The 24,272-nt window shown below is 39.8% G+C and overlaps 2 protein-coding genes across 8 annotated transcripts in view; both read left to right on the top strand.

The window, feature by feature from the left end:
* The first annotated feature begins 295 nt into the window (after positions 1–295).
* Positions 296–10,870, top strand: LOC117453587 (cytoplasmic polyadenylation element-binding protein 4-like). 4 transcript variants are annotated; one of them, XM_034092448.2, is made up of 12 exons: positions 296–406; positions 1,353–2,469; positions 2,580–2,678; positions 3,622–3,712; positions 4,367–4,417; positions 5,343–5,366; positions 5,759–5,935; positions 6,449–6,538; positions 6,654–6,772; positions 7,358–7,472; positions 7,559–7,740; positions 7,896–10,870. In XM_034092448.2, exons 2-12 carry the CDS (start codon positions 1,408–1,410, stop codon positions 8,121–8,123), a joined length of 2,238 nt encoding a protein of 745 aa, XP_033948339.1. In that variant the 5' UTR covers positions 296–406; positions 1,353–1,407; the 3' UTR covers positions 8,124–10,870. The 4 variants fall into 4 exon arrangements, with proteins under 4 accessions (XP_033948339.1, XP_033948338.1, XP_033948341.1 ...); XM_034092447.2 differs by having other exon boundaries at positions 3,619–3,712; XM_034092450.2 differs by lacking the exon at positions 5,343–5,366.
* Positions 10,871–13,123: 2,253 nt separating this feature from the next.
* LOC139434699 (uncharacterized) overlaps positions 13,124–24,272 on the top strand; it is a 30,266-nt gene continuing 19,117 nt past the window's right edge. The window contains exons 1-3 of one of the 4 annotated variants that reach the window (XR_011644020.1): positions 13,124–13,525; positions 14,798–14,886; positions 16,237–16,355. Coding sequence is in view for 2 of the 4 variants with exons in the window: in XM_071204653.1 (XP_071060754.1) it covers positions 13,237–13,525; positions 14,798–14,886; positions 16,237–16,317 (459 nt within the window). In the remaining 2 variants the exon portion in view is untranslated. Of the gene's footprint in view, positions 13,526–13,559; positions 13,709–14,797; positions 14,887–16,236; positions 16,623–24,272 lie in introns of those variants that run through there. The other 3 variants (XM_071204653.1, XR_011644021.1, XM_071204651.1) reach the window with 3 other exon arrangements.

The raw sequence follows: 24,272 nt of genomic DNA, 5'->3' as shown, positions 1-24,272 counted from the left end.
CTTGGTTGATATAAATTAGCTTGGATCTTTAATGTATTTGCTTTGGATTACAACGAAACTCCTCCCATTGATTGCAAGGCATCCTTATTTGGGAGGAGAACGTCTTGAGGGCATGTGCCATTCATTGAGAATGACTGATGTGGGCGTGGCCAAATGGCAAACATCCTATCAAATGTCAGATTTCAGTAGAATGGACGGGGCTTGTGAGGGAAATCCTGACCCACACAGTGGCTGGTGGCTGATGGTGTGGGCGGGGCTTATAGACGGAAGTGTCTCCCGACTGGTCCAGCTGTCATCGAGAAGAGAGAAGAGACCATTTACACCGGCTGCCTAGGAAATGCAGAAAAAGGGAAAACGCTAAAATATGTTAACATCTAAACAATAAGGTCATGACGCCGAACTGAAGGTAACTATGCCCGACATATCACTAAATGCACATGTTTGTCGATACGTTGGAACAACCGTCGACGTTGCGTTGCGTTATTTCGAGATGTAAAAATGATGACAAGATTTGGTAGGCTGTGTGTGACATTGAACATACAGGACACGAAACAGACGAGGTCGTTTAAAGAGATGTACACCATTTCTAACCACTCATGTCATGTAATACTCTGGCGTGCTCTCGTTGGTAACGCTGTCGTGTAGGTTACTGACATTTAAAGGGACGTTGTAGCCGTGTAATTCGTTTATGGCTTCCCAGCTGCTTTGCAAATATGCTACAGCGTCTCTGCGGTATCGGCTATTATCCTAGCCTAGCGGCTCGGTGAAGGGAACTACCCTAGATTCAGAACAGACAGGAGACGTCATCAACATTTTCCTGTATTTAAATGGTCGCGTATGAGGAGGTCATTACTGAAAAGGGAAGATTATTCGGTAAGTGTCCATGCTGTAAGCCTCCACAGCGCTTATGCGTTCACGGATGCACAGTAATGCATAATCGTACTTTAAATTTGACTGCTGGGATCTGCATGATTTAAAAGGGCACATGGAAGGTGGCGGAGCAGCTGTTAGCTTGCTGCTAGCTGCGTAACGACCTTTAGAGTCGTATAAGCTTCACAAGGCTGTTAGCTGCCTGCGCTGGTTAGGCTGGGTGTTTTCCGTGGTTAACTGCCTGCTACCCCGGTGTTATATTTCATCCAGGCCTCCAATGGCCTAAAGAGTCAATGATTTAATCTCATTGATTGCATCACAAGACCAGACAGGGTGCAGCCCAAGCACATTCAATGGTTAAAGCGAGGCTTGTTTTTGTAAATGTTGTTTTAGATGCCAGATCAACTTGAGGTCTAACAGCCTTATGCTTATTGTCACCCATTCCTCCCCCCTTCCGTGCCCATCCTCAACCCACACATTAGAATAAAGAAGACGGTGAAAGCCAGAAGTGAATTGAAGATTTACTGGCTGTCCTAAATGGGGGACTACGGGTTCGGAGTTCTGGTGAAGAACAGCAGTGGTAACAAATCTGCTTTCCCTGTAAGGATCCCTCCTCACCTCCAACCCCAGCACCCTCACCACCCTTCCAACCCCCCCAGCCCCCCTTCCTTTATAAACAACACCTGCTCCACCAATGGGGGCAGTGCTTGGCTCTTCCCTGCTGTAGCCCAACACAGTAACATGCAAGATGAGATTCTGGAGTCAGACAAGTCCAAGGCCTTGGACCTCCAGGACATGCAGGAGAAGTCTCAGGTCCAGTCCCAGCCTCAGGCCCTGTCCCCGGGCCAGCAGGAGGCTGGGGGAGGCCTAGGAGAGCTCGAGGGAGGTCTTCCCGAAGACGGCCCATTAGAGAAGGGTTCTTTGGAGAGCAGTGGTGGAAAGGAGAAGCTGAGGATGGAATCCCCCGTGCTGAGTGGGTTTGATTACCAGGACAGCCTGGGTATGGGTACAAGCTGTGCACAATCCACCTCCTCATCCTCCCTGACCAGCTTTAACAACTGGTCCCCCGCTGTCCCATCCACCCAGTCTCCAGTGGTCGGAGAAGACGTGGGAGGGTTCTTTGGTCCCACTGGCTCCAACGCCAACGGACCTCCCCTGCTGTTCCAGAACTTCTCTCACCACGCTGGGCCTGGCTTTGGAGCAGGAGGTAGTTTCTCCCCGCAGATTGGACCGGTCTCCCAGCACCACCCACCCACACCTCACCCCCAGCACTACCACCCACACGGTCAGGGGGTCCCGCAGCAGCACCGGCGCTCCCCAGCTAGCCCTCATCCACCCCAGCCCTCCTTCCCTCCGCATCCCCACCGCTCCGGACCGTTCACCCAGCTGCCCCACCTCACTCCTGCCCAGAGCAAACCCCCTTCACCTTGGGGAAGCTACCAGAGCCCCTCCACTCCCACCTCCACCTCCTGGAGCCCCGGTGGCTATGGCGGCTGGGGAGGCACGCAGGGGGTCCGAGAGTACAGGCGTGGGGTAGGTGGAGGCATGACGGGTCTTAACTCCATTTCTCCGCTGAAGAAGTCCTTCCCCAACAATCAGGTAGATTTCATGACTCATCTCAAACACAATATATTCGCATATTTGTTATAATAGCACACGATGCATTTGTTTCGTAAACATGTTTGAAACTCATCCAACTGTCTTTGCAGGTTCCCTCTCAGAAGTTCCCCAGGAATAGCTCTGGTTTCAATCACAAAGGCTGGGTAGAAGACAGCATGAGCCGCAGTGACAGTGTCTACCCTTTCCAGGTGAGCATATCACATGTCATATTGTAGGATCCAATTCGCAGTAAGCACAACATTGTTAAAGGAAAAATATTTATCAAAATGAATTAAGAATTACGGAGCTGCAGAGATGTCCCTGCCTGCAAACCAGAGGGGAGAAATATTTGCTTGGTTAAAATGTCTCAAAAATGAGAATTATATCATGGATCATATCGCAATAAGATCTTCTTTTTTTCACATCATGCACCAATAATCCCAGGTAATACCCTGGCTGGTGTTAAGGGAGTTTCTTGGTGTGATGCCTAAAGGAACACAGTTTAGTTTTAGTGTGGCCTCCATGGGCAAATGATGTTAATCCTGTTAAACACGCTCATCTGTATCAAATGCAACAAATAGGCCATTGACCAAAGCGGGATGCGTGACCGTTAAGCCAACTAAACGGATGAATTGCAACTTATTGTGTGAGCTCTTATCTAGTTCATTGCATTGAAGGAGAGCAGTGTTATCATCTGCCCTCATCACATGGTCTTCCTCTTGTCCTGATTTGAGAAGTCTTGTGCTCGGCTGCAGCTTTGCATGCTCCCAACCCATTTAGATACACTGAAGCACCCTCACTTGTGTTTTGTATTACATATCAAAGCTTTTCAGCGTTGTTTGAATTGATTCAAATGCCAATATATCATTTAACCTTCAGCTATTCAATCAGAATTTGTATTGATCTGAAATTAGCCAAGTGGAAGGATGATATTTTGTAGCCCTTTAACTAGCATATATATCTTATGCTATTGGATACAGGAAGAAGATCTTATCATATTGCAGTGCTATCCGATGAAGTCTCTACGGGGATAATCTATGCAGCTTTTTATTAGCTTTTAGCATCATGGCAAACTATGTCAGCGCTCTTGCAGCTTCAGATGGTGATGTGGGAAATGAGGAGGCTAATTGTTGTTCTCCTCTCTTTCAGCAGGAGCGAACACGGTCCTTTGATGGTTTCAGTATGCACTCTCTGGAGAACTCTCTGATTGACATTATGAGGGCTGAGCAGGATTCCTTGAAAGGTTGGTTCCCACACTACCAAAGGGGAGGAAAGGATACTTCTCCTCAGCAATAGCTCTCCATAAATACAGCAATTTGTTGTATGTATTTGACAGCAAGTGGAAATTGGGAATGATTTTCACCTTGCTAATTGTGTTGAAGGCAGTTTGAACGTGCATTGTGCTTTTTAGGTCCCAAATACAACAGTTCTACACGAATCATAATTAAGATTCTCAGTAACTCGTGAAAATAATTACCTTCAGCATTTTTGCAGACCCTTCATCACTTACTCCATTAATAAAACAATTCGGATCATTTTTGTTCCAGTCAATCTTATAAAGCTCAATTTCCATCACAGCCATGATACGAATCCGTGCCAGCGGATTCTTGTACTTTGACAACACACATCTATTTTCGAATACATATTGTATTTCCTAGAATGTGTTGATTTGCAAACATGCACTTTTGTACATGTAAGAATAAGCTGAACTACATTTGAGGCACTATTGGATTTTTCTACTGATATCTTCATTATCATCCCAATTGTGTGCTATTATGGTCTTTTTCGTTAGACACAGAAAAGAATGCATTAAGATGAAAAGAACATTATGTGAAAGGTGAAGGAGTTGAATGTCATGAAATGGTGTTCTGAGGCCTCTCCTGTTTCTGTCATGTAGGACGCTACAACTTCTCTCACCAGGCAGGAGACGGGCCTCTACCTATGAATGGTATGTAAATGACATGCACACAAATATGCAGTGCTGAAGCAGAAGTCAGGGCTTGGAACTAATGTCTGCCAAATGCAGGGGAAAAAAACGTGGAGGAAGCAAGATCATAGACTAGGTCTTACTACCATTTAAACGTTGATAAGTTTGATGAGCTGACATAAAATAGAAAACAAAAGAGAAACCTATGGATATCACATCTGAGATAAAACGAGTGGTACAATCATAAAATGGCTCGAGTCATGTTACTGGTTTTATACCTCTCTGAACTGCTGTGGTAGTTACAGTGGCACACGACCAAAATGGCTGACTAAAAGGAAACCAGACCAGACCGGCTTCTTGGAGTAGGAAAATAATACTGCCGTCAGGGAGGTTCAGAGACGGGAGGGAGCTAATTCATTTCATCTCAAGTATGCTGTCAGAGACAGATGCTGTATGTTTTTATTTTGGTAGTGATATTGGAAATCCAGGCATCACTTTTCGGATGCAAAATGATAAGAATTATATTTATAAAATCAATGATTCAGTGTTTCTCAAGTAATGTGGTATTACTGAAAGTTTAGCACTATAAACCATAGTAATAATGCAGGTATGCTTTATTTTGGTTTAATTGCATTAGTGATTAATTAGGCATTTAATTGCTGTGGTGTACGATTACATGCCGTGCTGTCTTTCAGAAATATGTATTTATTCCAATTTCAGTGGGAATGTATCTCTCCTAAAGTTTTGAATGGATAGGTACATGTGATGAAAAGCATATTTGGCTTAGTGGATATTCAGTCTCTGTATATCAAATAAACTCACACACTGAACTGGTCATTCTACAAATTAATTTCAAGCCCTGGCAATGTTTTATTTGCTGTCTCTTATTTTGTGCCTTTTTCAAAAAAGGTGTTTTCAAGAGTGTTTTGTGTTGTTTTACATGCAGCGAGAAGTTATGGCAGAAGACGAGGTAAAGCTTGTGAATATGTCTTGATTCCTTCATTCATTTAGAATTTAGTAATCAGTAATGACTCCTGATGATGACCTTGTGGTTCTATCTTTTTGTTTGTCTGCTTGGCTGTTCAGTGTCAGTGATTTGACTTTAAATAGTGTCAGGTTAAATCATATTTTTCTGTAGGGCGTGAAAGCCTTCCAATGTTGCCTGCTAAGACCTAGTAGTATTGTCTGTGTCATCAAAACTAGCATTCACGGCTGCTTCTGTATGCATTTCTTGACATAATTTATTTGCATCAAATTCCCCTCTAATTGTAATATTAATATTATTTCATATAAGTAAGATTTGTTGTATAACCATGCTGGGGGTGAAACAATATGTGTAATCCAGATTGTTATCTCCTCTAGGTCACTCGTCTCTGTTCCCCATGGAGGATGAGCGCTCTTTTGGAGAGGATGAGTCTGCGGACCAGGGTCTGGCTGGCCTGGGTTCAGCCCACTGCTTCCCCCACCTCAATGGTGAACGCGTGGAGCGATATTCTCGCAAAGTGTTTGTTGGAGGGCTCCCCCCAGACATAGATGAAGGTATGTAACTGGCTACAGAGGGTGATTCTATTCTAAACTGTTGTTAATCAAAAGCTGTCCCAAACTTAAATATTGGACTTCTTTTGATGGTACCTGTAATTCTTGTAAGAGATTTTAATATCATTACCAATCATTTATTGTAATGTAAATGTAGTCATATCACAAATGTTAATTGAACTTTAGTTCCTCTCTTCAGCTTTCCTTTTCATGACACTAAAAGCATAATTTAGTTTTGACGATTTGGTTTACACAAGGGCCACAATTGCTGATGTCAATACTTTTTAATATTAAAGTGGCTTATGTGCTTTTATGTAAGGGTGGGCAGTTTAAATAAGTCAGGGTATGCATTTATTGTTTATTTACTACATGTTGTGCACTCTTTGGTGAATTACAAACGTAGAAGAAAAAAATGTAGATCTTTAGTATCTAAACATATTGGTATTGATCTGCCCACCCATAATCTTGAAGGCCGCTCTAATTACCATCACTGATTGTCTTGAGTTTATTTTCCAGATGAAATTACTGCCAGTTTCCGCCGATTTGGTCACTTGTTTGTTGACTGGCCTCACAAGGCAGAGAGCAAGTCCTATTTCCCACCAAAAGGTCAGTCAAACCAGTTGAACATTATATTTCTGCCAGCATGTTGACTCAACAGCGTGTGATGATGAATATTTGCTCGTTATGCACACTCATTATTCTGTTCGTCCAACCTTTCCAGGATATGCATTCCTGCTGTTTCAAGACGAGAGCTCTGTGCAGGCCCTGATTGATGCCTGCATTCAGGAGGATGGCAAGCTGTACCTGTGTGTCTCCAGTCCCACCATCAAAGACAAGCCTGTGAGTCGGTTATACTGTTTAATATGTTATGCTAGTTATCTGCCCTGCTCAGCAAAATCAGACTCGCACAAATGGTGTAGTATAGTGTGGCTGGTCATTGTATCTCAGAAAGGATCTCTTTATTTTGTTTGCCCAAATGAGGACTTCACAGTGGTAATCCATCCGATACATAGTTTAAGTACACTGCTCATTTTTAGTGCAACATATGATTGAAAAATAGATTGGTACACATGTCAAGGATCAAGTAATTGTGAGCATTGGAAGTACTTTTAACTGTAACGTTCATTTAGATTTTTTCAGTGTACTTTTATGTAGATGTTTCAGTATTCTGCTAACGGCACAAAAGGAGAGAAAAGCGAAACGTAGTGACCTCACAAGTTGGTGCATTTACTGGATCATCATTCTAGAAGCTTCCTTTAAGTACCCTCCGCAACAGCAACATCCTGCAAAAGCAGTGAAATGGAACCAAAGGAAGGTTTCAATACATATTACATGAGCTGCAACCCACTTTCCTTTTTTACAATCCAAAATGGATGACTAGAGCCCAACTGAGGAAGATTGTTTTCTTGGTCTTGATTTTTGCAGGTCCAGATCCGGCCCTGGAACCTGAACGACAGTGACTTTGTAATGGACGGCTCTCAGCCATTGGACCCGAGGAAAACTATCTTTGTAGGAGGTGTCCCCCGTCCCCTACGTGCAGGTACGGGTGTGCTGTGACCCCTACATGTTGTGCAGTTTCGCAGTTGTTCTGATCCCAATAACACATGTTTTGTATTGCTCTTCCAGTGGAGCTCGCCATGATCATGGACCGTCTGTATGGGGGAGTGTGTTACGCTGGGATAGACACAGACCCTGAACTTAAGTATCCAAAAGGGGCGGGCCGAGTAGCCTTCTCCAATCAGCAAAGCTACATTGCAGCCATTAGTGCCCGATTTGTTCAACTGCAGCACGGGGAGATTGATAAACGGGTGAGTCTATCTCCTATTCAGGTCTGTAAAAATGTGGAAGTTCATTAAATATTTATCTAAACCTATCTGACATGCTGCTGTGCATGCATTCAGACTTTTCTCAACCTCCATTTTAACACAGCTTTTCTGTCCTCCATTTCATCTCTGTTTCTCAGGTGGAAGTGAAGCCATATGTCCTGGACGACCAGCTGTGTGATGAGTGCCAGGGCACCCGCTGCGGGGGGAAGTTTGCTCCTTTCTTCTGCGCCAACGTGACCTGTCTGCAGTACTACTGTGAGTACTGCTGGGCAGCCATCCATTCCCGGGCCGGCCGCGAGTTCCACAAGCCGCTGGTGAAGGAGGGAGGCGACCGGCCGAGACACATCTCCTTCCGCTGGAACTGAGGCGAGAGGGCAAGGAAGGGGGAAGATGCAGGACCGGAGAGGGATTGAGAGAAAGGGGTAGTAAGGGAAGGGGTACGGGCTATGATATGAAAAATGAATGCACTTTTCTTTTAAGTTAAAAAAAAAAAAACATAATTTATTTTTTATTTTATTTTAATTGGGCCTTCTAAAAGAAGTAACTGCTAAGAAGAGAGTGAAATCCCATTTATGTTTTGACTTTAAGTGTGCATGAGCATATTGATGCATTAGATTTGGATTTAGATGTTTTCTGACTTGACTGTACTTTCTTTTCGTGTTAGCTGGCAAAGCTGCTTACATTTGTTGTCAAGAGTAACATCAAATTTTAGTGAGGTTCATCATACCTAAATCAGTATACTAACTATGGAAGTTGAGTTTAAGAAGGGTGCATTTTCTTACTTTTCGCTTGCAGGATTAGAAAACAACTGTACCATTTACCAAAGGTTGAGTGCAAATGGTTGGGTTGAAGAGAGGAGGAAAGCCGTTTCACACGGTCGTACGATTGAGTTTTCCAAGAAGCTCAGTGTATAGCATCTGGCCACGTCACAAAACAAAATCTCCCCTCAGTCTGGCACACGTGTTTCGATTGCTGGCATGAGTTTTTAGGTTTATGTTTAAAAGTCGACACTTTGTAACCAGAAAGGGCAAACCAAAGATTGGCCTAAAACGCATCATCAAAAGCAGATGTTGATCTGAGGGTTTTTCAGGATAATGTTGTGTCCTCTTGTCACTCGGCGGAGGAAAGGCTGGCGTTGTCTGGAGTTTCGGTTTGTGAGTGTCGGCTAATAAAGACACAGCCCTCAGGGCTCAGGTATTGGCAGTAGTATTTGCTCACTTTATATTGTCAGGGATATTAGCACTGGAAGCTAACATGCTAATGTAGTACAAACTAATGGGAATGCACAGTCCAGTCTCCCTGAGCTGTCCTCATGGTGTACCACTGCACGCTCTACCATGACTGGAGCTTCTATCACAAGTGTTGTGGTTGGATATGGTAGTAGCTAGAATTTGCTGTCACAGAGATAAAGATATTATTTTATACATGGCCTGCTGATTTTTGTACAGTGTTTTATAGCTGATTATTTTGTCATGAACATATATACATTTATTATGCACTACTTTTCTAAATATTTTTTTCAATAGTCATTTTAGGCACATTTTTCACAGATGGGAGAACTCCTTTTGCAATACCTCATTTTTTTCACTTGGTGAAAAATAATTTTGTACCTTTGTTACTAAGAGATCTGCATTTATGGTAAACTTAATTTAAAAAAGAAAATGAATGATATTAATATAATTTTCAATTAGCTTTTATATATTTAAGTGCTGGTAAATCTGAAAATTGTCTGGTGCATCGGTGTGATTCTGTAGATAAAAAAAAAGGCTATCTGTAGCCAGTCATATATGGATTCTCCTCTGTCCTTATAAACATAATTACAGGATCCTAAGGCATGGCAAGACCTTTCTAAACTGATTTTTGATAGTCTTGAAAATATATTCTGATATTTCTCTCCTAGGTGTATTCAATAAGATTATAAATAGGGTAAATGTTTTGGCTTTGGTCAATGTGAAATCTTCCCTTCTGTCACCGGAGTGGATATCATCTGTTTGAATATTTAGATCCTCTTTCTGGGACTGCCTGTAAGTTCTACTTATTCTTGGCATGCATAATGTAATACAGAAATAACATGGCTAGTGTTAATGCAGGACCTAATGTAATGCACTAGATCTCCTTTTTAACTTTTTTTTTTGTCCTTATCTCTTTGAGATCACCTCTCTTGTAGCCTCTCTTTACATGATGGAGTCTGCCTTCCTTACACAGACATGATGTTTATGCAACCTACACAGTGACAACACTTTGGATGCGTTTTGTAATGTAGAGGACACTCAGTAGGACATAGGTATGGAGACTTGATCACTTGACCCCCTTTGTGATGTGGCATGCTTTGGGACATAACCTGAATGTGATTTAATGTTGCAAGTTAACTTTGAGCCATTATGTGCAATACTTATTCTTTCCAGAAACAAGTCTCCGCAGTGTAAGTCATTTAATCCATATAAATCATGCAGTCATTTACACATTATTTGTTTCCTATTGTTCATGCTGATGTCTGCAAGAAAAAAAAAACTAATTTATACCTGAATTTATTTTTAAACATTAGTTTTGTGCTTATTTACTTATTTTGCTACTACCATGCTACTGTGATTGAAAACATTGTATATACTAGGTCGATAATGTATTTAGCATTTGCTATATTTTCAATTGAAATGTATAACTATCATTTTGATCAGATTTTTGTTATATTTTTGGGGTGATGTGTTAAACTCATTGTGTCTAGTTTTTCTAATTGCTGTATTGTGCTCCACATTTTCAGATGAAAAGAATATTGATTATGTCTGTTAGTATTACTTGATTGCAAAATTTCAATAGTTTTTAATTGTATGCTGGGAAGGTTATATTTATTAACTTTTTTTTACCTGATATCATTTTGATTTTTATTAAGTCATTTCACATTTATACGTAAGTTCCAATTTTTATATTTTCTTCCTGATTAATTTACGCTACAATACAGACGTCAGTTTTTATAGTTGGTTTGTAGTATTGAAGTAAAACAAAAATCTAATGTCATATATTCATTTGCTGCCAACTGTTTGTAACTGTATGCATACATTTGAAGTATTTGTAATGTGAGTTGTTGAATGAATAAAACAGCTGTGAGGAAGAATTACACGCCTAGAGTTGATTCACAAAAAAAAGGTACTCTTTTCATTTCAGTATATTCAGAAAGGCTCTTTAAATAGATTTTTGCAGGGGATGTTTTATAGTAAATGGGAATCTAACACCTGATGTCATTGTTGTGTGACAGCCATTTTGGGGCACATCTGGTGGGTGGTGTTTAATTAGGTTAGTGGTATTTCTAGGCGGAGGGTTCTGTTAGGCCATGGTGAGCGCCTAGTTACCCTAAGCCCTCTGGCTTCTGTACCAACAAACATTTTCCAGTCTAATAAAAGGAAGTATTTTCAATACAATAAAAGTATACCCATACGTGACAAAAGGTCATGAGATTTTATAACCCTTATACCCATAAATATAATTCAACTTAATATCGAAAATGGATACAATGTTTTCTATTAAAGGCATTTTGAATCAAGATTTTTTTTTTTAGATGTCGTATGGGGACTGGGAACCACAGTGCATTCTGGGGCATTGCAGCCATTTTAGGAGGATAGAGTCTCTATAGCAAGTCGTTAATACCTAACAGCAGTCACCTGTCATTTGTCGGCTGCATTCCATCCAAAATTAATAAAGTATGCCCAACATCTGCTTATCATGCATACATAAATTACCATGTATGCAAACTGCGGCATTTGATGTTTAATATCGAATCCCTGGTGAGGTGGTATGTGTTACTGTATTTTAGCTTTTCTCAACACTTTAGTAAACTGGCTGTTACAGCCAGCAACATAACGTTGCCTTCTGACTGAGACTGATGTTTAAAAGGTTTAAAGTGAAAAGTAACGCTACTTTGCTCTGCATACAGGTTAAGTGAATAGGTCGCGTTCGCTGGTATCCTCCCAAGATGGATGACTCGCCGTTGATGACGTCACATTCCCATGACCTATTAAGATGCATAAATTGATTAACTATGACATGTAATGCACTCCAGTTGCATATAACAATGTAAGAGTAGCAGCACCCTTTCCAACGTTCATGCATCAGAACTATAATAGTATCATTTTTTGGGAGGCTAATTTTGCTGTAATACTTGACATACATAATAGTAATTAAAGACTAAGATATTTTTCCTCAAGGTAAGCCTATGTGAGTTCTTCCTTAACTACTGCTTCTTCGGAAAGCTGATTATATTTCTCAGGTTGTAAACGTACCTTAGGCCTTTCATATCAGTTTATGGGTACTATAGGTGGAAGAAGTATTCAGATTATATATCTAAGCAAAAGTAGCATTACTACAGTACAAATACCTAGTAAAAGTTCTGCATTCAAAAGTGTACTTAATTAAGTAAAATAAAAAAAGTATTGTCAAAATATACTTCAAGTACCAAAAGTAACAATTCTCATTATGGACAATGGCCATTTTAAATACCAAATACATCAAATAAGTGTATTTAACTAATATTTAAAGATACTTAAATGTAGTTGTTCATCGCTTGCATTTGGTAAGAGTTTAGTTAATATGAGATACTCTATTTACTGTACTAATTAATACAGTATTAGTTGATTTATATTTTGCATTAATAACCACAATCATCAATGTAACTACTTTCACATAAATGTAATGAAGTAAAAGGTACATTATTTGCCTGCAAAAGGTAATGGAGTAAAAGTGTAAGTAGCATAATGTGAACATACTCAAGTAAAGTTCTGTACCTCTAATTTTTACTTAAATACAGCACTTGAGTAAATGTACTTAGTTACAACTTAGTTACATTCCACCAAGGGGCGCAGGTGAGATTTTTGAAATGGGGGGGACGAAACTGAGAGAAATTATTTTCACAATATGTACTTACTATTTGTTTTACCATATGTTTTACAATCATAAGTAACATTAACCGTAAGCTGAAATATGAACTGTTTCAAGATAAAATACAATACAATGTAAGTATGTATATGGATTAACAAATGAATTGGTATTTACTATTTACCTTTAAGTGCAAGAAAGACAATTTATTAAGGTGGAAATAACAATTTAGAGGAATAACAATTAATAAGTAAAAGTTGTCTATATATTACATATGCATATTACAACGATCATGTGAACAAATAACAAAAACATCTAAATATATATATTTTTTTTTTATGTGGGGGACTGATCAGTGTCCCTATGAAATTGGTTGGGACGTATCCCCCCCCACGCCCACTATCTGCGCCCCTGTTACCACTGATGGGTTCAATTGACATGCGTAGCAATTTGACCATAGACTGTATAAAGAATTTGACTCACATAAATGTGTCTTTAGTACCCGGATACTGTCACCTGCTGGCTGACAGCGCGACAGGCAAATAAATAAATCCTGACAGTTGGTCAAGCTGATACCTTCCATCAAACTTTAAAGTAGAGTTTAGAGGGGAAAACATGTTACCTGTTAGGTCAATATATGTGCCCCACTTTGGCTCACAGCTGGGCTCCAGCCAAAAAGATGAAACACAACCGGACCAGACCCCGGCCCAGCTCCCCTCTCGGATCAAGCGCGGGAACAAGAGGGGCAACGTCAGCGATGAAAAAACTCGACTATTTTTAAAAGTGAAATTGCAAAGAGTCAATAACAGCACTTTGTCCAACACGAGGCCAGAGAAGAACAAAAAGAAACAATGGATGAAAGAGGACGCCACAAATAAAACCCAGAGCACCGTGATCGGAGGAGGTAATGTTGCTCCCATGGTTAGCTCAAGTTAGCAAGGTTAGCCGTAACGTTACGCTAGCTAGCTAGTTAGCAGCATCTGTGTTTGTGAACCAGGAAGCATAATACAGTGTCAAGTTCTAAGAATCTGAGAGGTTATCAGTGGTGAAATGCAACTAAGTACATTTACTCAAGTCATATTCAGAGGTATGTGCACTTTTGTATTTCATTTTTTTACTTTGTACTTCTACTCCACTAAAATTAGAGGGAAACATTTTACTTTTACTTCACTACATGTATGTAGGTCATTTTTGTTACTTTGCAGATATGGATTAATGATAAAACACATGATCAAGACTTAAATAAGACTTTAGTTACACCTGGATTATTTTCACATTTGACCTAAAATGAGTTCCACCTTCACCAGCTTTGATAACACTCTGTCTAGTATGCATCAATAACTCTGTCTAGTATCCATCAATAGTTATAATAAAAAACATGTAATACATATTATTCTGAAATCTGCATCGTGAGTACTTTTACTTAGGGTACTTTAGGTATATTTAGATGCCAATACTGTTGTACATTACTTGAGTACAATTAAATTCAGGACTTTTAATTATTACGGGGTATTCCTACATTTTGGTATTTCTACTTTTACAAGATCGGAGTACTTATGGTAATCTATGGGCATTGTACCTGCACTTTTTTTTTTTTTTTTTTACTGCTGGCCACATTTGTTGGCCACTGAATCAGCCAGGTAAGACAAACTGAGAGGAGAGGCAACACTTTGGTTAGACTATTATATCTAATGTTTACACAAAGGCTGTGACCTGTATTGTTGGGGGTCAGAATTGTAAAATGTCACACACTGAAAAAGGCTGAGGACCATTGCAGTTCAGTACAGTTTCCTAAATCTGCAACAAACTACTTTGTAAAGAATAATATATTATAATATTTGGTTTAAATGTTGTACTGCTGGTGCTGCACAGGCCCTGCTTCAATTGTTTTCATCAGTTATTGTGTGAAGCCTGAGAGTTAATTCTGTTTGAAAGCAGGGCTGTTATTTTTATTATCACTAAAACCTTTTCAGATGGCCTTCTAAAGGTCAAAGTCTTAAAACTGGATGACTGTGGTTTAAATGATCTCAAGCAAAAGCGTGTATAGCTAGAAAAAAATAATCAAACACAGACCTGCCTCGTCTAAATTGTCAAAGCTAAGCCTAAATAAGCTAAGAGATGGTTTATTGTGGGTAGGAAGCAGAAGCCTCATTTTAAAATGTACTTTGTTTTTCAGGCGATGGAACTAATTCTGACTCGATTGTTAGAGATGTTTTCTCCTTCTCCCAAAGACCCACCAGCAGAGAATTAAACGAGAAGGAAAAGGTAGGCTCTTTAAAAACTATACATAATGTGCATAGGAGAAGACATTCAAGAAAAAAAAGGAAATACACTAAAAACCTTTTTAAAGTTAAATTGTGTTGAACTCATATTGAATTTTGGTTCAACTGAACTAAGATTGTAGATAATAAGTGTATTGGTGACGGACATCAAAAGGTTAGGAGGTGTGTCCTACTCATAAAGATAAACATGAGCATTATTACGGGCCCTTACCGATTATGTTTAGCTTTGCTGTATATTGAATATACTTGGAGTCAAACATTGATCTTGTGTGCCGCAATCAATTAATTTGTAATCACCAGACGTAAACTATCTAGAGGCTAATCATTGTCTTCGATAACCAGCACACACACGTGTGATATTTCTTTGTGCAAAGATATTCGTAAAGATAACACAAGATGTTGATTCAGTTTTGAATTTCAATACTGGTACTTTAATACTAGCCAATACAAGTCAAAGTGAGTTTGATTACATCCATAGTCCTTTTTCATAGAAGACATTTCAGAGTAGGAAGTCCACAGGTATGAATAGGAAAAACAATAATGGCTGCCTGCCATGACTTAGGGAGACTATTGAGAAGAACAGAGTGATTGTTAAATGTAAGCAGTAAACTCCTGTGCTTTTCTTCTTCTTCTTTTCTATTATGATATAAGTCAAATAGTTTGCGTTGGAAAGTCTTGGTAACAAGTCAGCTGAAACAGAAACTCCTCATCCACCATACAGTAGAGACACACATTTACATTGTATCCTCAGTATCTGTAAGAGCCATTTAGGCACATTGAGTTATGATAATTAATGATGGTTTGGTGAGCCCATTGAATATTCTTTTAATTGAACTCAAATTAGCTGAATAACAATGAATTATACTGTTTTTGTAATGTTGTATTTTGCTTATGGACAGCTCTAGTTTTATGTTTTGCTATTATTCATAGAAAGCAGAATATAGTAGCGTAGGTATAAATGACGCTGCCAGCGTGACACAGCAGGAAGTCTAGAGAGGAAGTTGGAACAAGTTTTTGACCGCACACATCCGTACGACTGTTGGATTTGTTCGTTTATTTGTTTAAATACCGTGCAAAAGTTGCAAGTCGGCAGTGGGCCGCCAGCTGATCCATTGAACCTCCTAATAAAGCACTTGAATGGAACGAGCAAGGTATTTGGATTTCTTCAACATACGCGAGTCAACACTCAAATTCGCCTCCTAGACTAAGTGGCCTTTGATTCGAACATTAGTTTTTGCATAATTGGCCACAACAGTATCCATGAACCAAAGTACCAACATCTTTTTTACCCACACCTTCTTTTCCCTGGAATGCATCACCCTGTCCTGGATAGGCCAAGCTTGCCGTTCTCAGGACCATCTCCAAGATGCTGGAGGAGAACAAGTTGATCAGACAGAGGCTGGCCGCTGTCTGACAGGCCAACTGAGGCTGCACGTCCCACGACCAGAGCAGGTCCCTTTCCCTATTTGATCTAAAACACATTCACTTTCGTATTCCTCCACATCAAAGTTCTTACCAATGGAAACCTTTAGTTCCTTAAGCATGGAATGTTGAAAACCAATGTTACAACAATATATATTTGTGTTTTCCAGAACATAAAGTAATCTGCATAAGAATGTATTGCCAAATAGAACAATCTTCTTACAAACTGTTCATACAACATTGTTGTTTTGTTTTATTAAGAGACCATATTTACATCTGTGTGCATACATTTGTATTCAAATGAGTCTGGTATTTTACAGTTCCAAATGTAGGTGTGTCCGGACTGTATAGTCTCTCATATTTTTGGTTATACCAAGTTCTAAATCAACATTTAAATGCAGCAAGACTTTATTTTTCTTGCACGTCTATTATGTTCTGTTTAAACCTGGTATTGCTGCACAGTGGTAAATACAAATTAGGCTACACTACGACAATTATCATTATATATCTGTAGAATAAGATTCCTTTTTGGGCTGCGTAATAACTCCAGAGGGTTGCTATATCCCAAAGTCTACATTTATTGAAAAAGATAGGTGTTTTCATTTCCAAAAAACACAACATGTTTGTACATAAAATAATCATTTTGTGAGGTTTTGCCTTTCAAAATTAACATTAACCACGGTCAAACATTCTTTGGCCTAAATTACATTTATAAACAATAAAATAAATAATCTTTATATAAATGTTTTTGTTTTACAATGATTTTGTCAAACAGTGGCAGGTGTAGAACATTTTTTACCAGCCATTGAATCCTTTTATCTGCTAGCGGTACTAGACACTATTAATATAGAATATATATCATATGGCTCTAATTTTCATTTAGGAATTGCTTTTTTCAAAGTAATATTTCTTTATTTAGCTCCATCTACCATGGTGGCAGGTGACCTAAATGTACATCAATACATATACTAACACTACAAATGTTCTCCAATATGTCTTAAAGTTGTGATGCATGATTATTTATGGTATTGAGTCCACCAACCCATAGCACAGCTTTGTGCAGGAATGATATTATCTCTTTTGTTTAGATAAAAGTCTCTTAATTATCCACCAGAGGGCACCACCTCCTATAATATCAAAGTCTGCCGTGGTAGTTCAGGGCTGCAGTCGGATAGTTTAAAAATCAGCTCCTAAGTTCTAACCCTATCGTCTATTCCTTGACGGGGTTAAGGGATAGTGGATAGGAGAATCCAAAAGGACTTAGGAGAAGAGACTGCGGTACTTTAGAGAATCCGAATGCACTTTCACTATCCGACGTGTTTATGATGCGCCAGCGGACGTCCTGAATGTGCGTCTGCTGCTGTGGGGAAACTATGGAAACCACAGTTTTCTATACAGCGGACTACAACATGGATGTTTAATAAGAACGAGGGACTACTGTGAACTCATCTAGAGACTCTGCACCGTGCTCTGATGCTGCTGCTTTGCTTTATGAACGTGGACAACAGAGAAACATATTCTTCAGGACCAAAGTTGGAATTGAAATAAAAAAGGAAAGTGAAACTTATGCTCGTCGCCCTCTCCCTCCGGTCCACATTAATACTAATAATCCCAAAGATTGTATGAACTATGAAAAGATCTTAAAATCAATACAGATGTATTTATTATAAACGTTAGTCCTTAACATCTATCACTGTGTATATCACCATTCAAACATCTTTTAGAAGCTGAACAAACCCCACACAGCTCAGTAAAGACTGAAATGTTGACTTTATTTGATCATTTCAGTGAAAACTAACGTTCATATTTCTCTCTTTGATTATAATACTGATGAACGTTCAGAACAAAGCACTTTGGCAACTTACCACCTATGTTTTAAAAAGCTTAATAAGCACCGTAACTTTCATGATATAATTTCTCGGTCATAATCGGTTGTTTCCGTGAACGGCCGGCTGTTGAGTGACGGCAAATGCTGCGGCTGCAAGGCATTGTGGGGCAGCATTTTCTCCTCTCCTCTCGGTGAGGGAGGTCCAGTGGTTCCTAAGCTAAAGGAGGTGATAAAGGAAGTTTGAAACCTCCTTTCCTATCATCTAGAGCATTCTAGAGAATTCGAACGGCACTTATCATGGCTGCCACTGAGGGACTTCCGGGTCATTTCACTCCTTTAGGAAGGTTCCTAAGCTAAATGGACTATTCGACTTCAGCCCAGGTGTTCCTTTTCCTTGGTGGACTTGCTCCTTTTTTAAGATCCACTCAGACTTGTCACTAGTCAATTTCATAGTTACATTAGGAAACTAACACATGTCTGTACTTGTGGGTGGTGGCAAAAAAACAAACAACCTTTCTTACATATTTTATTTAAAGAAGTGGCATGTGTTTTTGTTATACAAGTAAAGAAATATGTTCCTAAGATTATTTGACTGTAGACTGTTGTAAAAGCTGACCTCATGTGGCTGCATGTCTAGTTACAAAAGCTGCTTCATTAACTGATTAACTGTTATACAGGCAACTCTTTGATTTTGGATTTCAATAAAGTCAACTGGCTTTCTGAGATGAGCGTGTTTTCTTTACTCCTTTTATCAGAATTTAGATAACAACATCAGATTGCAGCATATGGCTGTGGTTATTTTAACAGTAAAATAATTGCTGTTAAACCATGGACTATTTGTTTTAAAATGTTCTGCAGTTTCTCAATGTTTAGATTGATAAGCCTCATTGCCTCTGTGCTTAGAGGCCAGTTGTTTGACCCTTTTCTGCCCTGAACACAACATGACAGCCTCATCAGAACTCTCACACACCATTGAAGTCTTTTGGGAAGGGCCCATGTTTATAACAGCTGTGAATATTTTCAATGTTGCTTTTCAATGTTTATGGGTTTATTATATAATTCCATGAATCCCTTAATTCTTGATTATATAGATAAAAGCACAATTACTGCGTTAAAGACATTGCTTTGTAGCTTGACTCCTTTGGTCCCTGATGTGAATATTCCAGATTACCCATTACCAGGCACCTCAGCATATGATCCCTACAACAAAAGAACTTTGATTCAACCTGAGATGTATCACTTAAAACTTGACATTGCACTCTTATTATTAAAGTTCCAGCAGCAAAACCTGCACAGCTGGTTTAAAGACCACTGTATTATCAACCCCCTTAATAAACACAACTAAGTGACTTTGAAATACTGAGTGCTCATAACAGGCTCGATTCATGAGATTGAAGATGCTTTTACTCAAACCCTGTAGACCACAGGCTGTTGTGCTCTTCAGGAAATGGAGTTGGCTGTGGTTTTGAATCAGTAAACAGGTGGTTTATGGGACTGTTTCTACAGCATTGAGGATACATTGCTGTAGGAGTAGTGATTAGCAGTTAAACAGGCCTTTTAATCAGAGCTGTGACTGGCAGACTGTGGCAGCTGGACCGCCAGACCACATGTGTAGCATGTTGACCGGCAGTGTGTTGCATTGTCCACATGGACAGAGGCCCCAGGAGGTTCTGCCGTTTGAACAAAAGGTTGTATTGTACAAGACCTGCTTAGAAACTAATGTGGTGGACAGGAGACCTGTAAAAGACACCGGAATGACCATTTCAATAAGAAAGCAATGAGCATGTTGTGTGTTAAGTATTGTGAATTAATGTATGTATAAAGTCACCTTCTGTTTTTGCAACTCTAGACTGCAAAGCCTGATTCCCAGCCGCTTTTGAGGTTGTAGTGCGTTGTTGGGTTTATTCAAATGCTGGCATCCTAGATAGTAGTGTGGTGGAGCTTCTGCTTCTGAGAATTTTGGGTGATTGATTCTGTTTTAACACCTACTGCACCACATCCTGACTGTAAAAGCTCTATGTTTAGGGACGGGTGGCGCAGTGGTCTGTGCATCCGATCAGGGAGTGCTGGGGAACTCCAGTTCGAAACCCGCTCCTGCCGCCGCTGCGTCAGGCCGTTGTGTCCTTGGGCAAGACACTTCACCCGGATTTGCTCCTGTGGGTGTACAGTACATGTATAATACCAATGTATACTTGTAAAAGCGCCTCGATGACCTCGAGGCGTGAAGATGGACGGTGTGGCGCAGTGTGCTGTGCAATGATCATCAGATCAAGGGGTGAAACCCGCGTCTGTAAAGCCGGTGTGTCCTTGGGCAAGACACTTCACGAAGCTGCTGGGGAGTCCCAGCAGCTTCGACTGAAGCCTTCCGAGTAAATCGCCAGAACGCCGACACCTCCTCATCTCCACCGCTCCCATGTTTTATTTTGTGTTGCCATACGTTTAGAGAGATACCATAGTATCTCTGCGTTTCTGCGCTGGGCTAATGCTAATAATGCTAATGCTAATAATAAAATGGCGGCTTCACAAAACTTTTTGGGAGTTTTACGGGGCGTGGTTTGAAATTCGCCCAGCCAATCAGGAATATAGCTCTTTTCTCACAAAAGAGCCGCTCGAAAGTCCCTGCTCTCTAGCAGGGACTTTCGAAGGGGTAAAAAGGTTCGCATGAACTAATTTTAGTACCGGCTCTTTTTGGTGTGAACGCGATCATGAACTAAGTTCGCATGAACCTTTGTGGGAAAAGTACCGCAGTGTGAATGCGCCTAATGTCAGCAGATTTGAAAGCTGTGTTGTTACACTGCTGACACTGGCACTTGCATCAACTAGCAGCCCAGCCAGCTCATTACACTACCTTGGTCAAATCTTCACTGTAGTACTTCAACCTCAACGTATAGGTAGTTAGTTTTGCTGTCTTCAACCTCAAATTTGATAACAGATAAAACAGACAGACATAAATAGACTAGACCTATGCCTGTATTTACCTTTCTTTGACACAGTTTAATAATTGTCAATAAAAAGTAAAGATTGAACTTGCTTATCACAAGCTATTTATACATTCGACATTTTGTGACCTATAAAACAACTACAAATATCTGATTGGTGCTAAAATGCCAAAGAAATGTGTGAGGCAGTATGAAATATGAATAGCTCCAGAGCCATGCAGGCAGTGGTTGTACTTGCTAACATATTCACGGTGCCCATGCTAAGCCATGCAAAATGTCAACCATGTACATTAGACTAGCTAACTGTAGTGTGCTAACATTTGCTAATTGGCACTAAACTCAAATTACAAATGATACTGATGAGAATGTCATTGCGTTTTCAGATATTTGCTCGTTAACAAATAAACTAGAAAATGTTGACGCGATGGCAGTGCTAAAAAAAAGGGACAAGGATCACCAAAGTTATTACAATGCGTGCGTGCGGCCTAGCATTACTATACTTGTGGGGACCTAAATCTGTTTATACAGTCACGTGTGGGGACTCGCCTCCCTTATGGGGACAAATTGGAGGTCCCCATAAGGGGAATCATTAATTTTAGAGTGAAGACTTGGTTAGGTTTAGGGTAAGGGTTAGGGTTAGGGTTAGGCATGTGTTGGTTATGGTTAAGGATAAGTCTCCAGGAAATGCATGTAAGTCAATGTAATGTCCCCTGAAGTGATGTATACATGGTGTGTGTGTGTGTGTGTGTGTGTGTGTGTGTGTGTGTGTGTGTGTGTGTGTGTGTGTGTGTGTGTGTGTGTGTGTGTGTGTGTGTGTGTGTGTGTGTGTGTGTGTGTGTGTGTGTGTGTGTGTGTGTGTGTGTGTGTGTGTGTGTGTGTGTGTGTGTGTGTGTGTGTGTGCGTGAAAACTTTATTTGAATACTGTATTTTTAGGCCGTTTTATGTAGGCTATTTTTAAAAGTGTGCTGTTTATTTTCAAGGAATTGATTGACATATAATCTTTTGCTTGGCTTTATGAATGTTTAGAGCGGATCATTTGGTTGTATCTGTTCTTGATTGTTAATTCAATAAGATGCGCTGTTTTGGTGGTTGTGTTTATTTGGTGATCACCTTGGTCTCTCTGCAGCAGGTTCCTGGGCTCTTTGAGTTTGAGAGAGAGACCATCCTTTTCCTTGTTGAGATCCAGGACTCAGAGTCTCTCTTAAGGATCTGCTGCTCCATGGCTGGTCCACCTTGATCTGGTATTCTATCCTCTGGGTCTGGACTTTTGACATATTGTCTTGGTCTGAGACTGTAATTATCTGCAAATGACTAGAGTTGCATAAAATATAATTTATATTTTATCTAATCGCCGAAATAGTAACACTATAATGATAATACATACTGTATCGTATAGTAATGAAACATAAAATGGCATTTAACTGACGAGGTATTTTGCTGGTGAGAGATTTGAGTTGCTTTAGCCTGTAGGAGCTAGTAAGCCTACTATTTGATCTGTTTTAGATAGGCACAACATGTTTCATAACAGACCTTATTTTCCTGTTCCATGTTAAAATAAACCATTTTCATTGGTACCGCTGAGAAAGAGTAATCCTTTTGGTCATGGAAAATTAGGTAAAGGTCCTGGAAAAGTCATTGAAAATCATTGGTGAAAAAGTGTATGAACCCTGAAGTTAGCATTGTACTGATTCTCTAGACAAACTTTCTGTCTCCATGTTTTGCACACTTATTCCTTGTATGGCTAATAATGTTCATTAATGTACAGTTGGTTTGCATTCCAGCAATACAGCACATAAACCATCAGAACTTATTGCTAAATATATTTGCATATGGAAGAGAAAGAGTTCAATGACATGCTTTTACTTCATCATTACTTATGCAATATGCAGCGCCGAGACTTAATAACCGCATAGCAGCACACCTACTCATTGTGGTCGTTTTCGTATACTTCTGTCATTTCCAAAATGGTTTCTGTGGAGATGCGTAGGTGTGATTTACTGAAGCCGCAGCTCATTTTCAGGAAGAAGTTCTGAATTATACATTTGTGAGATCATATCAGTGAATATTAATTTGTGGTTTACTTTTTACGGTTAATGCATGTCATCGTTTTCACATGCCCTCAGACTCGTGAAAATATCACATGCACATTTGCATATCTGTCATTTGTTGCGGTTTACCATAGCTAAAGTGCTTTCTACAGTCAAAAGATTAGTTTAATTAGTTTTGAGTCTTCTATGATAATCTGACTTGCTCCAGACAACAACAGCAATGTGGAAACACAATGAAGAGCTGTGAGAATCATCAACAAACCATGAAGTAATGATTGCACTGACTGAGGGGCCTGAAGAGGCAATAATGAGAAAACACCGCTGACCACCTTCAGGAGGTAATTACCCTTAGATTGAAACTGTTGGTCCAAGTTGCATCACAATACATGTAAGACCTATGTATTCTGCATTGATTATATATGAGTTCAGCAGCCATGTGATACTTAAAACTGGAAATGACATATTATTTGATATATCACTTGTGTGTACTTTGGGCAGCTCTGTTTATTTGCCATTTCCCTTTATATTGCAATGTTTAGTTCCCATCGTAGATCCTTGTCTATTTTTTGTGATTTAAACATCAATTCAAATCAGCGTGAGGCGCCACAACTGTTCTCTGTGCTTTTCACTGTTGAAATGCTTTGCAAAGTGGCGAGGTACTGTTCTGTATGTAGAACAACGTGCAGTTTTAAGAAAGTACACTGTAACTACCGTGCTTCAGTAAGTAAACAGTTCTGGGAGTGGTGGGAGTCCGCTTTATAACACAGGCCTCATCTGGCCAAAGTGCACCCCGAATGACCTCTCTAGATTTAAGAAGACATCTTAAAAGCTCATTTTACTTATAGCTGTAATCCTTACTCACCTATACTTAAAACGACATTTTTCTATTTGTATGGGTTGTTTATTTTCACTGTCTCCAGATGAAGTATGGTGTCAGTCTTGATTGGCCCGTGATGGCTGCAATAAGAAAGTGTGTGGGCTGCATGCTGTGTGTGGCGGGCGCTCTCTGGACATGAAGCATGTCCTCGAAACAACGCTGTGGCAAAAATAGACCCAATCCTCACTAAAATTGTGTGGACTATTATTTCATTATATGGCGCTAATTGTTTGTATTCAGGAATCACCATTTATA

The sequence above is a fragment of the Pseudochaenichthys georgianus genome, chromosome 10 (genome assembly GCF_902827115.2).
Source record: "Pseudochaenichthys georgianus chromosome 10, fPseGeo1.2, whole genome shotgun sequence".
Classification (NCBI taxonomy): domain Eukaryota; kingdom Metazoa; phylum Chordata; class Actinopteri; order Perciformes; family Channichthyidae; genus Pseudochaenichthys; species Pseudochaenichthys georgianus.
This window is presented reverse-complemented; position numbering and strand designations above follow the sequence as displayed.

Excerpts from the sequence above, each read along its gene's own strand:
- LOC117453587 (XM_034092447.2), top strand. The coding sequence starts at position 1,408 with ATGGGGGACTACGGGTTCGGAGTTCTGGTGAAGAACAGCAGTGGTAAC. Across the intron at positions 2,470-2,579 it reads AGTCCTTCCCCAACAATCAG|GTTCCCTCTCAGAAGTTCCC; the intron begins GTAGATTTCATG and ends CTGTCTTTGCAG. Across the intron at positions 6,773-7,357 it reads CCACCATCAAAGACAAGCCT|GTCCAGATCCGGCCCTGGAA; the intron begins GTGAGTCGGTTA and ends TGATTTTTGCAG.